The 14,232-nt window shown below is 40.6% G+C and overlaps 1 protein-coding gene across 3 annotated transcripts in view; it reads right to left on the bottom strand.

Moving 5' to 3' along the window:
• Window positions 1-11,139: 11,139 nt before the first annotated feature.
• The window catches only part of TNIP3 (TNFAIP3 interacting protein 3), a 58,855-nt gene continuing 55,762 nt past the window's right edge, over window positions 11,140-14,232 (bottom strand). For all 3 annotated transcript variants that reach the window (XM_027971373.3, XM_042251107.1, XM_042251106.1), the window contains one exon: window positions 11,140-11,989. In XM_027971373.3, coding sequence (XP_027827174.2) covers window positions 11,796-11,989 — 194 coding nt within the window. In that variant the 3' untranslated portion in view covers window positions 11,140-11,795. The remainder of the gene's footprint in view (window positions 11,990-14,232) is intronic.

Genomic DNA, 14,232 nt, shown 5'->3' with positions numbered 1-14,232 from the left:
GATAATGCCAGTAAGGAGCGCAGAGAAGCATCTGAGGCCGTCAAGTGCGCACCAAGGCAGAAACTTCAAAAAAGTACTTGATGAGCCTCATCCCATAAAGAGCCGCAACAGATGGCCTTTCTCAGAAAAGCCTTCCCTGCTGGCTTGGGTGATGCTTATGACGTAGGTATACATGGGCTGCTAATTTATTTATTGATTTTTTTTCTTTCTTTTTTTCTTTTGGGGGGGGGGGCTGCTAATTTAATAAAGAGGACCTGAATGCTTCAGACAGCGACACTTGAGAATAAGGAACTTCTGGTTGTAATGTTCCTGCAGTTCCCAGTGAAGGGAAGGTGGTTGCTTTTGCTCCTGGAGTGTCAGAGGACGGACGTTGTTTGAGGTCATCCTTTCTCCATTTCACTAATAAACCCTCTTTCTGCTAACTGCCTCCTTCCCCTTGTCAAAGTCTAGTAAAATCGGAAGATTGTGAAGAGGTCAATTTAGATAAGAATGGGAGAACAGTGTTTTAAAGCTTACATGTTTCATGTAAGAATTAAAGATATTAAAATTTAAAAATAAAAAATAAAAAATTAAAAAAAAAGAAATAAAGCTTACCACGCTCTGAGTTCTGCTTCTTATTCTAGCAATTCTCAACCCCAGGGTGTGTAAATGCCACACTGGCATGACTGCCGCTAACTTTTACAAGCTGCCATGTAACATCCTTACAATCATTGCTTATGAAGAATTTGCAGTTCGCTCAGGTGGCATGTTTATTGGTGCAAAAGAACATTCAGAAAGTTAGCAGGAGAAAGAAAAAAACACCAAATTCAGTGCTCTTTCTACAGAATTTGCTCACTCATTACATTCTTATTTGATAAAAGTGAATCTCTTACAAGACCTCAGATTAAAAGCTCTTAAACTATCTCAACTCTTCCTATTGGGAAGAAAACTTATGTTTTTTTTTTTTCTTTTCATTTTACTGGAAAGCAATCAGTGGAGGGTGAAGGAAATAGATGCTAAATTATTTGGTAACAAAGCAAGAATTAGTGTCCAAAGGTAAATGAAAAATTTGCTAAATATTGTTAATGATAATTTATTTGGAAAAACATGATAAACCTTGAAAAATTTAATTTATGAATATAAATAAAATTTATATCAGAAACATTGGCCTATCACTTCCTTATAGTTAAAAATTCATTTTAACTTTGTAAATTATCTTAGTGATTAATCCATATCCTGGGGTTAACTTTAAGTGTATCATAGAAAGATACACTTATGCCATACTGTCTGTTAGAGCCTTATTAAACTAAGAATACTGTAAAAATGAATTAAACCTAGTTATCCTTTTGGGGAAAACAGGTCTACATTTGCTAATTGTTGAAATAATACATTTTGATAAAAAAATCTTACAAAATTTTGCTAGCATATTTGAACATCATTATAGTTTTCTCAATTTAAATTGCCAAATTTTGACTGTCTCCTGTGATTTATGGAAGGAAGAGAATATTTATACCTTCTAGAGACATTGAAGGGCCAAGGAATAGGTTGGAAATTAAAAGGAGATTTAGTCTCCCCTGGCTTCCATGTATTCTCCCCACAGCTGCTAGAATATTTTTCCTTAGACCTCAGAAACAACAGGAACTGTCTCTGACTGATATCACCCTCCCATCATGCCACACACAGTACAGTTTTATGCAAACAAAATAAATTTTCAGTAAAATGACACTGATAAATAACAGCATCCAAAATAGATAATTATCAAGATGTGAGTTAGGATATGTATAGAACTGGCCAAATGTCCAAAAACGTATTGACAGAAAATATTGAAGCCATCGGGAATTTTACCTTACCTGCTCATTGAGGAACTGCACTGTTATTTGAATTAATGTTTTGCTACAGAATAACTCAAAGCTTACAATGCTAGAGTTTAACTTTGCTGGAATGTAGCACCATCATCTCACTGATTTTTACAGCAGAACCCATTTGGTATAGCACTTTCACAAAGGAATACTATTTCCTATAATTTATTTATTAACAACCTATTAAAATGTAAATTATCAGTTATATACAAGCAGGTACTTCATCAAAAGAAATAAGAAAATTAGACATGGGCTTTGGTGGTTTTCTTTCATTGGAACTTTTCCCAAAGTTGCTTCATTAAAATATTTTCTTAAGGGACTTTATCAGATTTTGGAGGAAATTCAAGTGAATAATTGTATTTTATTTGTATTACAGTGTTTTCCACTTTAAGATATATTAAAATGGTCCTAGGTAATATTTTGTCAGACTTGGAAGCATAACATTTGAATTAACTCATCTCATTATATTATTTTAAGGCTACCACCAACGCTACTTTTGATTTTCTAAAATATAATAAAGAAAAAGCATTTAAATTGGATATGTACATATATTCCTCACAAGACCATTGACTTAAACTCTGAGCTTCATCTTCCGCATCTGTGGTTAAGATTCTTTTGTTTCAAACTAGAGAAACTAACTCTGGCTGACTTAGAGAACTGATTGGAGAGATACGGGTTGCTGACATGAATAACAGGGAAATTGTAGAGCATGGTCAATCTAAAGGGGCCAATATAGCAGCTACTGCCTCCTCAAGGCACTCTGCTGGCTTCAAGATCAAATTCCAGCAAAGGAGAGTGCAACTGGCCTGGTTTGGATCGCAAGGTTGTTCCTTGCCTAGGAGAGGACAGGACACTTTAGATCAAACTGGGTCTAGTGGAGAAAAAAATAATTTTCCTAAATGATATTAACGTAGTATTCCAAAAACAAAACGGAATAAGTGTTTGGAAATCAAGGACAGAGACTGAATACTAAGTGGAAAAAGGCAGAAGAAAAAGTAAAATAAAAACAATAAGGCAAGAAGCTATAGTAGAGGGCAAGGCAGGGTACCTAAGTACTGGATGGGAACCTGTAGTGGGATGCTATGAACGCAACAAATGTTCAGGACAGACTGCGCAAACCATGAGAAACTCATGGCAGGGGTCAGATTACTCGTGGATCCTTCGAGAGGTTCTAAATTTCATATCCAGGCTTACATACAGAGTGAGGCTTGGAGGTCACCGTGAGCTGGTAAAACGGAGATGGCAAAATAGAGATAGCAAGTCATCGTAGAGGGTTATGAAGTTCATAGACGCTGAGTGTTTTGGTCAAACTCGGAGTCACTATGCTGTGCATCAGAGGTTTAAAAATAACTATGATACCTCTCTCTAGGAGCAAATAGACAAGCAAGGGAAACAGACATATAAATAATAGTTTATAGAAGACTGTTACTAGTCCAATGCATGAAGCAGGTGTGGGTGGGGTCATAGGAGAGGAAATGAGCAAGACCAGAGGCAGACTTCTCTAAGGGAGGCTCTGTGAGAGCGGGAAGGTGGCCACTGATTGTTGGCGGTGGGAGGATGCTCCAAGAAGAATTGTTTGGTTGTGAATTGTCTTGGAAGCCATAAGGGGATATCTGTGTTATACTACAGGCCATTCTTTTTTTTAAAGCATTTTAAAATCAGTTCAGTTCAGTCACTCAGTCATGTTCGCCTCTTTGCGACCCCATGGACTGCAGCACGCCAGGCCTCCCTGTCCATCACCAACTCCTGGAGATCACCCAAACCCATGTCCATTGAGTCAGTGATGCCATGCAGCCATCTCATCCTCTGTTGTCCCCTTCTTTTCCTGCCTTCAATCCTTCCCAGCATCAGGGTCTTTTCACATGAGTCAGCTCTTCGCATCAAGTGTCCAAAGTATTGGAGTTTCAGCTTCAGCATCAATCCTTCCAATGAACATTCAGGATTGATCTCCTTTAGGATGGACTGGTTGGATCTCCTTGTAGTCCAAGGGACTCTCAAAAGTCTCCAACACCACAGTTCAAAAGCATCAAGTCTTAGGCGCTCAGCTTTCTTTATAGTCAAACTCTCACATCCATACACGGCTCCTGGAAAAACCATAGCCTTGACCAGGTGGACCTTTGTCGGCAAAGAAATGTCTCTGCTTTTTAATATGCTGTCTCAGTTGGTCATAACTTTTCTTCCAAGGAGTAAGCGTCTTTTAATTTCATGGCTGCAGTCACCATCTGCAGGGATTTGGGAGCCCCTCAAAATAAAGTCAGCCACTGTTTCCCCATCTATTCGCCATAAAGTGATGGGACCAGATGCCATGATCTTAGTCTTTTGAATGTTGAGCTTTAAGCCAACTTTTTAACTCATCTCTTTCACTTTCATCAAGAGGGTCTTTACTTTCTCTTCACTTTCTGCCATAAGGCTGGTGTCATCTGCATATCTGAGATTACGGATATTTCTCCCCACAATCTTGATTCCAGCTTGTGCTTCTTCCAGCCCAGTGTTTCTCATGATGTACTCTACATATAAGTTACATAAGCAGGGTGACAATATACAGCCTTGATGTACTCCTTTTCCTATTTGGAAAACGTAGCTGTGGCCACAGGACTGGAAAAGATGTTTTTATTCCATGTTGTTCCATGTCCAGTTCTAACTGTTGCTTCCTGACCTGCACACAGATTTCTCAAGAGGCAGGTCAGGTGGTCTGTATTCCCATCTCTTTCAGAATTTTCCACAGTTTATTGAGATCCACACAGTCAAAGGCTTTGGCATAGTCAATGAAGCAGAAATAGATGTTTTTCTGGAACTCTCTTGCTTTTTCTATGATCCAGCAGATGTTGGCCATTTGATCTCTGGTTCCTCTGCCTTTTCTAAAACCAGCTTGAACATCTAGAAGTTCATGGTTCATGTATTGCCGAAGCCTGGCTTGGAGAATTTCGCCCATTACTTTACTAGAGTGTGAGATGAGTACAATTGTGTTGGAGAAGGAAATGGCAACCCACTCCAGTATTCTTGCCTGAAGAATCCCAGGGACAGAGGAGCCTGGTGGGCTGCTGTCCATGGGGTCACACAGAGTGGGACATGACTGAAGCGACTTCGCAGCAGCAGCAGCAGTGTGGTAGTTTGAGCATTCTTTGGCATGGCCTTTCTTTGGAACTGGAATGAAAACTGACCTTTTCCAGTCTTGCGGCCAAAGCGAAGTTTCCCAAATTTGCTGCCATATTCAGTGCAGCACTGTCACAGCAAATAGTGCACGCCTTTTGTCAAATAACAAAAAAATAGAGCTCTTAATTAAAAGATGTGTGTGTTAGGAGCTCAGTCATGTCCGATTCTTTGCGACCGCATGGACTGTAGCCTGCCAGGCTCCTCTGTCCATGGAATTCTCCAGGCAAGAATACTGGAGTGGGTTGCCATTTCCTTCCCCAGGGGATCTTCCTGACCCAGGGATTGAACCTGGGTCTCCTGCATTGCAGGCAGATGCTTTACCATCTCAGCTACTAGGGAAGCTCAATTAAAAGATACAGCAAGCATTAAAAGACACTTGCTCCTTGGAAGAACAGCTAAGAGAAACCTGGATAGAGTGTTAAAAAGTAGAGACATTACTTTGCCGACAAAGGTCCCTGTAGTCAAAGCTATGGTTTTTTCCAGTAGTCATGTATGGGTGTGAGAGTTGGAGTATAAAGAAGGCTGAGCACCAAAGAATTGATGCTTGTGAACTGTGGTGTTGGAGAAGACTCTTGAGAGTCCCTTGAACTGCAAGGAGATCAAACCAGTTAATCCTAAAGGAATTCAGTGCTGAATATTCATTGGAGGACTGATGCTGAAGCTGAAACTCCAATACTTTGGCCCCCTGATGTGAAGAACTGACTCATTTGAAAAGACCCTGATGCTAGGAAAGACTGAAGACAGGAGGAGAAGGGGATTACACGGGATGAGATTATTGGATTGCATCACTGACTCGATGGACATGAGTTTGAGCAAGCCCCAGGAGATGGTGAAGGACAGGGAAGCCGTGGTGTGTTGCAGTTCATGGGATCACAAAGAGTCAGACACAACTGAGCAACTGAACAGCAACAACAGAGCTCTTAAAGAAGGCTCTATTTCCATGTCTATCAGAAGGCTTTGGAAATTCTCTCTGGATCAGATAGAGGATCCCTGGCCCTGAGCACTAACTAGTCTTTCTGTCACTCCTAGTGGTGGCTCTTAGGATTATGCCAGGGGACTTCACGACCACAATTTCAAAATACCAGAGCCCTGCCGCTTTTACAGGGCTGCCAGTCTCAGGGACAGGGGAGCCTGGTGGGCTGCCGTCGCTGGGGTCGTACAGAGTCAGACATGACTGAAGCGATTTAGCAGCAGCAGTAGCAAAGAGTGAAATATAAGCTATCTGATTCATTATTTGAAATCTATTATTTCCATTTTTCCCCTCCCTTTCTGTTCTCTGTGAGTGTATGTGAGCTGTATACAGATTTATCTTTCACCAACAGGAATTATATTCCCTAAGCAATTGCAGAAAATGGTGACAAAAAATAATCTTTAGTACATAACAGGCTTCCCTGGTGGCGCTAGTGGTAAAGAACCCTCGTGCCAGTGTAGGCGATGTAAGAGATGCAGGTTCGATCCCTGGGTCTAGAAGATCCCCTTATCTACTAGTGTCTTCACTGACCTCCCCAAGTCTCTTATTGTGCACCTGTGTGCGTGTGAGGGATGTCAGAGAAAAGAAGTCAGGTGCCCTGGCTGGATGGGGAGGGTAGCTCAGTTTGGAGCAGATTGGGATGATCCACAAAACTGATCTACCTCATTTATCAGAAGCAGAAGCTCAGGGCCCAATGTTGCCAAAAAAAAAAAAAAAAAAAGTAAGCTGCTCCTGGAGAGGTTAGGAGCAATGCAGGGTTAGGTCTCCGGCTGACATTCGAACTGCAGGTGTAACGTAGGTGAGAGCCGATGCAAGAACAGATGTTGAGAGTGAAGGATCTGGAGAGGAGCAGAGAGATTCGAGTGACATGGGGGTGGTGAAACGGGCAGTTAGAGGAGGCAGAGGGGAGAGGCGCTGCTGTTTCAGAGGCCTCTGGGTTGTGGGACCAGATGAATGGCAGAGTGGGTTTAGAAGGGAAGATGTCATTCTTCACAGTTTGCGAAGTGTTAGGCTCTTAATTAGGAGCCAGGAGAGGGATCTGGATTGAGAAATAGGAGTCTAGAGACCCCCATGTAAGAGAGAACTTGAGATCACACTGTTGACATGCATGCTAGCATCCATCTTGCCTCTTTCAAACTTCAGTTAGTTAAAAGGAATGTGAAATGTGTATATAAAAAAAATAGAAGACACTGAAGGGAAAGATATGTTTTTGATTTAAGTCATTCAGAAGCAGTCAGGAAACAGGAAGACATTATGGCCTCCACCCAGGACACAGAGAAAAAACCTATGGTAGTTAAACCAAATCAAAGGAGGAGAGAAGGCATGTCTCATGCTTTACATGCTCGATTCTGTTTAATGCCGTATCCCCTCGCCGAGGCGGACCCTGAGACCTCACACACGTGTTCCCTCAGCCCCCCTTCCAGGGCAGGAGGATAATAAGGACTGAGCATGGCAAATGCACGTGAAGGGACCCACTGAGTAGGTTTCACCAGCAGGAAGCCCGCCCTCCTGCCTGCAGAGGGCTGTCTCAGCGGAGGGGGCCTCGTGCTTGCCAGCTGCCTGTGCGTCTGTGTTGGCCGATGTGGGCTGTCATCCAAGGGCTGCAGAGGGGCACGAAGGGAGCTGAGAGGCTTCCCTGCAGACGTGCAAACAGGCTCCCCAGGCTGCCCCAGCACACTCCCCCCAAGTCAAGGGCAGACTCCAGAAAGTCAGTTCACAGGAGGGATTCTCCCAGCAAATTAATTCTCAGTAATAAATTAAGGGCATTGGGAAGCCCTATGGGTTGGGTTTAGTTTACCCAAGTCATTACCTCATGAACCTCATAAATTGGGCTCTTCTTTTGGATATTGGAATGGAATAAAGTGGAAGAAGAGCAGAGAGAATTTATTTTAACTTCTGAGTGCAAGACACAAATTAGTGAGACTCACACCTTTCCACAAACATTAAATTCCCCTCATATAATTTGCAATTACTGGCAAGTTAATTGGTTTCAGATCTCAATGTTATCACTTCCTGTAGGAAGCATAAGATAGAGTTTGTCAATATTCCTGGCAATATATTATACACATGCAAGCATTTGAGGCAAAATGGAAATAAATAGCTTTATTATGGAAAATTTTCCATTTGAATATATCTACCCAACCACAGACAGAGAAACCGGAGGCCCACAGTGTTGCCTGGAAGGATGGGGAGGCAGAGGTAGGGTGTGTGTGTGTGTGTGTGTGTGTGTGCGCGTGCACACACGTGCCTGTAGAGTATGTGTGTGTGTGTATGGCACGTGTGTATTAGCAGAACTTTCCTTTGTTATGGAATCACAAAGGCTGGAGGTGTAACTGTTTCCTCATAATACCATTCACCCTTGGAGAGGAGACTGACAAAAATGAAGAGGTATATTTACAAAAAAAGAAAGTAGGCAAGGGAAATCATTTCTAAAATTATTGAAAAGTAAAAGTAAGGATTATAGCAAGTATTTTTCTTTTCTTTTGAGCTTGTACTTGAAGCTTAAGCCAGATCACAGTAGAGGTGCAGCAGCAATACACCTGATTTTATACCTTCCCAGGTCGTAATATCATGCAGGTGACCGGGAAGATCAGAAGACATGTGAGAGATGAGACAAGGCAAAGAGGTCCTACACTGGGGATAATAATGGCTGCTAAATGAGTCTGTCCTCTCCTCAGATATGGACTCAATCAAAATTAGTGCAGAGAGAAAGAAGCATGAGATATGTTGAGCTGCCTGGACATTGTTTAAAACAAGTGGGTATTTAAAGAATCATCGTTAAATTTAAAGGTGGAATTGGGAGATATATGTGTTTTAGATTCAATTCTACCAGTGACTGAGGTATGTGAAAAAGTGTCAGTGTGTGAAAGCAACCTACAAGGCCCATACTTGTACCTTTAATGCATTTTAACATTAAATGTTTATTTTTCTTTTTCTATGTAGAAGCTTAAATGAGATAATTCTCTTTACTCAGGGGGTAGCATACATTCTATACAATATATAGTATTTTTATAAAAATATTTTCTCCTAAGAAGTATGCTCTTGTACTGCAACTTGATGAAGACCAAAAGAACCGTAAAACAAGTGGAACTTGCTGGAATAATTCAGAAGCAAGATTATAGCATGCACAGAACCAGGCAGCCCTGGAGAAGATTTGAATCCTGGTCCTGTCATTTTCTTGCCACAACATTTTGATCAATCACCTGTAGCAAGAGGATCATTATGCCTCTTTTGCTTGGTGATGGAGCTCAGTAAATAAACTGAGGAAAACCATCTGGAAGCTAGCCCATGCTTACTAGTATTAGAAATTTAGTCTGAAATCGACTTTTCTGCAGATAAGGAAAGTGAAGTTAAAAAAATCTGTGCCCATGAGTGAGCATTAGAAGCTGGCCCCACTCCCAGACCCAACTAGGCTCCAAGGAAGGTCTTCTGACATCACCCCACAACCACGATAAAGTGAATATGCTTTTCTTTTAATGTGATACTTTCAAGTCAAAGATCAAATTCTCCATGATCATTGAAAATCTAAAATATGCCTGGTTTTACTTTTCCAAAGCAAAGGAGACAGACTGTGAGCTGTGGCTTCCTCCCCTTTCAAAGGGACAAGGCTATTCCTCACAGAGTTTCTAACATCGTGTGTGATAAAGAAGCAAGTGCACGGCCTAAGGGTATGACCCTTACAAGTAGCTGAGGCAGCGAAGTCCCCTAATGATTCGGGGAGACGGACAGGAGGGGCTGGCTGGCTTGCAGATGAGGGGTGTGGAAGTCGGTCTCAGATTTGCAGTAGGACTGAGCAAGGGTCCTCTTTGTACTTTTGCAGTCACCCACTAGACTTCAAAAGAAATTAGGTCTCACCTAAACTGGATTTTCTCCCAATACATTAGCATTTGTACAATCTTGCCAATGTTTGGCAACTTGCTAATTAGTAATAGGATGTCTTCACTAAATTAAATCATGTATTATTGCTGCTGAATTGACCTATAACAAGCCAATCAAGGAGTACTTCTTGTATATAGGTTCAATTTTTATTCTGGTGGGAACACCTCAGTTAGCAAACATAATCCAGTACTAGCAATTGGATTGCAATGACTTTTTTTACTAATTCAAGGAAATGGGAATTTACAAAAATATAGCAAAATGTTAGGAAGCAACTGTTGGTTTTCTGATTCACTTACACTCAAGTATTGGTCAGGAATGATTTGTCTCTTTAACAAGTAGTAGAAAAAACAAAGCTTTAGTAAGGAAAGGATAATTCTTTCTCAAGAATCATTAAGAATTAAGCAACCAAAGACTGAGGTTGAAAGTATTTTACTTCATAAGACCCTTTAAGCTTCCTATTATATGAAGCTTCAAGTATTTTCAGAAGTTGAAGTAGAAAACATTGAGCTGGAATTAAGCAGAATAACATCTGGAAGTTGGAGCTAGATACTCCCAGGTGTATCTCTGGATTATTTATTTGACTGTAGCTTCAACTGATGCTCCTGGTTTTCTTTAGATATTTAGAGAAATACAGATATTCATGAATCTCACACTTTTGCTTTATACCTCCTCACAAAGAGAATCTCCAGTTGGTCCTAACAGAATCATTATTAAATGGATGAACTTAGTATTTTTAAATCTGCTTAGTCTTTAGGCAGGCTTCCCTGGTGGTTCAGATGGTAAAGAATCCTCTTGCAATGCAGGAGACCTGATTTCAATTCCTAGGTTGGGAAGATCTCCTGGAGGAGGGCATGGCAGCCCACTCCAGTTTTCTTACTGGAGAATCTCCATGGACAGAGAAGCCTGGTGGGCTACAGTCCTTGGGGTCGCAAAGAGTCAGACATGACTGAGTCACTAAGCGCAGCACAGCACAGCACACCTGTAAATACTGTTGATCTGTGTTTGCTGAAAAGTTCTCAAAGGATTGAATTCGGGGCTTCCCAGGTGGCGTTAGAGGTAAAGAAACCGCCTGCCAATGCAAGGAGACGTAAGAGATGCGGGTTCAATCCCTGGGTTGGAAAGATCCCCTGGAGGAGGAAACAGCAACCCACTCCAGTATTCTTGCCTGGAGAATCCCATGGACAGAGGAGCCTGGAAGGCTACAGTCCATGGGGTCACAAAGAATCAGACACGACTGAAGCGACTTAGCACAATCTGTAGACATCTGTCACGCAACTGTATACTTTAACTGCAATAAAATTTGGATACATCCGTTTTCCATTTTAATTGGTTTGAGAAGGTAGAGTTATGCTTTTTGTTAGTAATTATGCAAATACACAGGAAGGAAAACAGATTTAACTGCAAATACATGCATTTCTGAACTACTTCTCTAAATACATATGTACACAGCAAAGCCATCACCATCACATTAGGATTTTATCTTTCATAATCTAGTCCACCTAAAAATGAAGTAGGCTCACAATTTCTCATCTTAAATGATTTGTTTATAGTTTCAAGTTTACTATTTTCTTTAGGTTGAATCCATTTAAGAAAGTATATAGGCCTTTTCAATTCTGTTTCTAGGTTCACTGAGGTGAACAATCATGAACACAGCATCTAGATAAGCTGGCTAAAGACCTAAGCCTCTATAAAAATAATGGGAGCAATGGTAAAATTTTATAACTGCAGAAACTTTTTCCCCAGAGAACACATTTAAATCAACACACAATATCTCTGCATCACAAATGGAGCTGCTGAAATCATGAAATCATTCCTGAAAGTCCAACAGCAATATACTGAAAAGAGTTTCGAGGCATCGCCCGTAATTCATCAGTCAAATCTCATTTCCAGGAAACTGGAAGTTGTGTTAGGCTGTAGATTCTGGCTCCTTGGACTCGACCAGGATCTCAGCTGTCTCAGCTTCGCCCTCCGTTCCTGCCGAGGGGAGTGGTTCCTGGGCGTCCGTAGTGAAGGCGGGGGTGTGCGGCGGCGGCAGTCACGAGCCCCGGCAAGCACTGGGCGGGGAGCCGTCCACCAAGCTGGCCCTGGCCCGTGTGCTCCTCCGCCCGTGTGTGCGTCTGCTGACTGGCTTTCTTTTCTGAGGGGAGACCTAGGAAAACCAACGGGAAAATGTTTCAGATTGAAAATTAAAGATTCATTTCTTTTCTTCTGGCTTAGGGCTAACATAAACGTTGAGGCGGCAAGAAAAGAAATCCTTTATTCATGAGCCCCCACAAGTTTACACTGCGAAAGCAAGAGGAGGCAAAGGGAGGGTTATTATTTTCAGCATTGACATATGCGTACTATTTCCTGAAATCACTTGTGGCCACTTCTGATGATGCCGGAGGAGGAATGCTCTGGACTACTCCTCATTCTTGCTGGCATTTTTGTGGCTCTGGCATTTGCTTATGAAAGTGAGTTATATTGTTACTGTTAGGTTCAGTACTCAACCCACAGAGAGATAACTGCCAAATATACTACTTTAAAAATATGAGACTGGGTGCATTATTGCCAAAGTCATAGAAAAGATCAGAGTTGGTAGGATATAAATGTGTATCATGAAAACCAATATAAAAAATTTGGAATTTTAGTAGGAGCAGGAAAAAAATGCCACAAACGAGTGCCATAGGGAAGATAAAATCAAAGAAATTTACTCATGGCAACAGAATTAAAAAATCATATGAATGCCAAAAAATGGAGTTTTCCTGATTAATGATAAGGATTTAGTATGCTAAATGTTTTAGATTGGCTGCCCTGCATTTGGCATTTCAAATATGTGCTAAACTAACATTTTAGTAACAGGAAGATAAGAAGTTACTTTTTCCACGTTTAACAAATATTTTTCTGAGAACTGTGGTCATTACATAAAAAAATATCCACTGGAAACCGCAAATCTTATAGAAGAAAACATAGGCAGAACTTCTTTGACATAAATCACAGCAATATTTATTTTTGATCTGTCTAAGGCAAAGGAACAAAAGCAAAAATAAACAAACGGGACTTAATTAAACTGAAAAGCATTTGTGCAGCAAAGGAAACCATCAACAAAATGAAAAGACAAGCTACTGAATGGGAGGAAAATACTTGCAAATGATTTGAATAACATGGGGTGAAAGCTAACACAGATAAATAGCTCATATAACTCAACATGAACAAAAAACAATTGAAAATGGACGCAAGATCTGAATAGACATTTTTCCAAAGAAGACAGACATTTGACCAATAGGCACATGAAAAGATGCTCATATCATAATCATCAAAGAAATGAAAATCAAAACCACAATGAGAAATCAGCTCACACCTGCCCAAATGACTGTCATCAAAAAGACCACAGACAACCAGTGTTGGCAAGGAAGTGGAGAAATGGTAAACCTTGGACGCTGTTGGTGGGAATGTTAGTTGGTATAGCCACTGTGGAAAACAGCACAGAAGTTCCTCAAAAAAATTAAAAATTGAACTACCATATGATCCAGCAACTCTAATCCTGGGTAGATAGCCAAAGAAAAGAAAAGCACTAGTTCAAAGCGATATAGGTACCCCAAAGTCCATTGCTTATAAAGATTAGTATTTGTCCAGGAATATATCTACTACTTGACTTTTCATATGTTCCTGTACATGTAAATGTACTTTTGCATTCTATTTAGTATTCTTGTAGCCAAATCACTTAGTTTACTGATAGGTTGACCTTTGGAGTATTAAAGGTGAGGTGGCGTTTCTCCTATAACTCTTTTCTAACACTAGAAATAGGCATAAAATTATCTGTCGCTAAATTTCAATTAATTCTTCTCTATTCACTGAGAGAGTAAAATATTTTATAAAAGAAAAATATTGTTTTGTCCATTGGTATTGAACAATGTACAATGCCTAGTCTCTAAGTTTCTGCTGTTTCTTCCATTTCTTGAGTAGTTTTTGCTATTTACACTGGTTCTGTTATCTCTTCATACAACTGGGAACTGTAAAAAGTCCAACTAATCCAAGCCACTTACCAATGTAAAATCATCTGTAATGTTTAAATATGAAAACAGTTATTAAAGACACAAACTGAGAAATATAGATTCTGACCTTCAGGACAGATCATTAGAATTTATTTAAATACAATAAATGCAAAGTATGATACTACTACATTTTACTTAATACGGCTTAGCGGTTACAATGTGGGCTTTGGAGCCCAACTCTGGGGTCGTGTCTGTGTCCCAGCCACGTGGGGTTCGACAGGTTACGTGATCTTTCTGCTCCTCAGTCTCCACATTTGCAAAACAGGACAACGGCGGACCTCATTTCACACAGTTGCTATAAGGTTTTGATGAGATAATGAACATAAAGCACCTGAAATAGTTTCTGGCATATAGTCAG

The sequence above is a fragment of the Ovis aries genome, chromosome 6 (genome assembly GCF_016772045.2).
Source record: "Ovis aries strain OAR_USU_Benz2616 breed Rambouillet chromosome 6, ARS-UI_Ramb_v3.0, whole genome shotgun sequence".
Classification (NCBI taxonomy): domain Eukaryota; kingdom Metazoa; phylum Chordata; class Mammalia; order Artiodactyla; family Bovidae; genus Ovis; species Ovis aries.
Note: the sequence above shows the minus strand (reverse complement) of the source record. Positions and strands in the feature narration are given on the sequence as shown.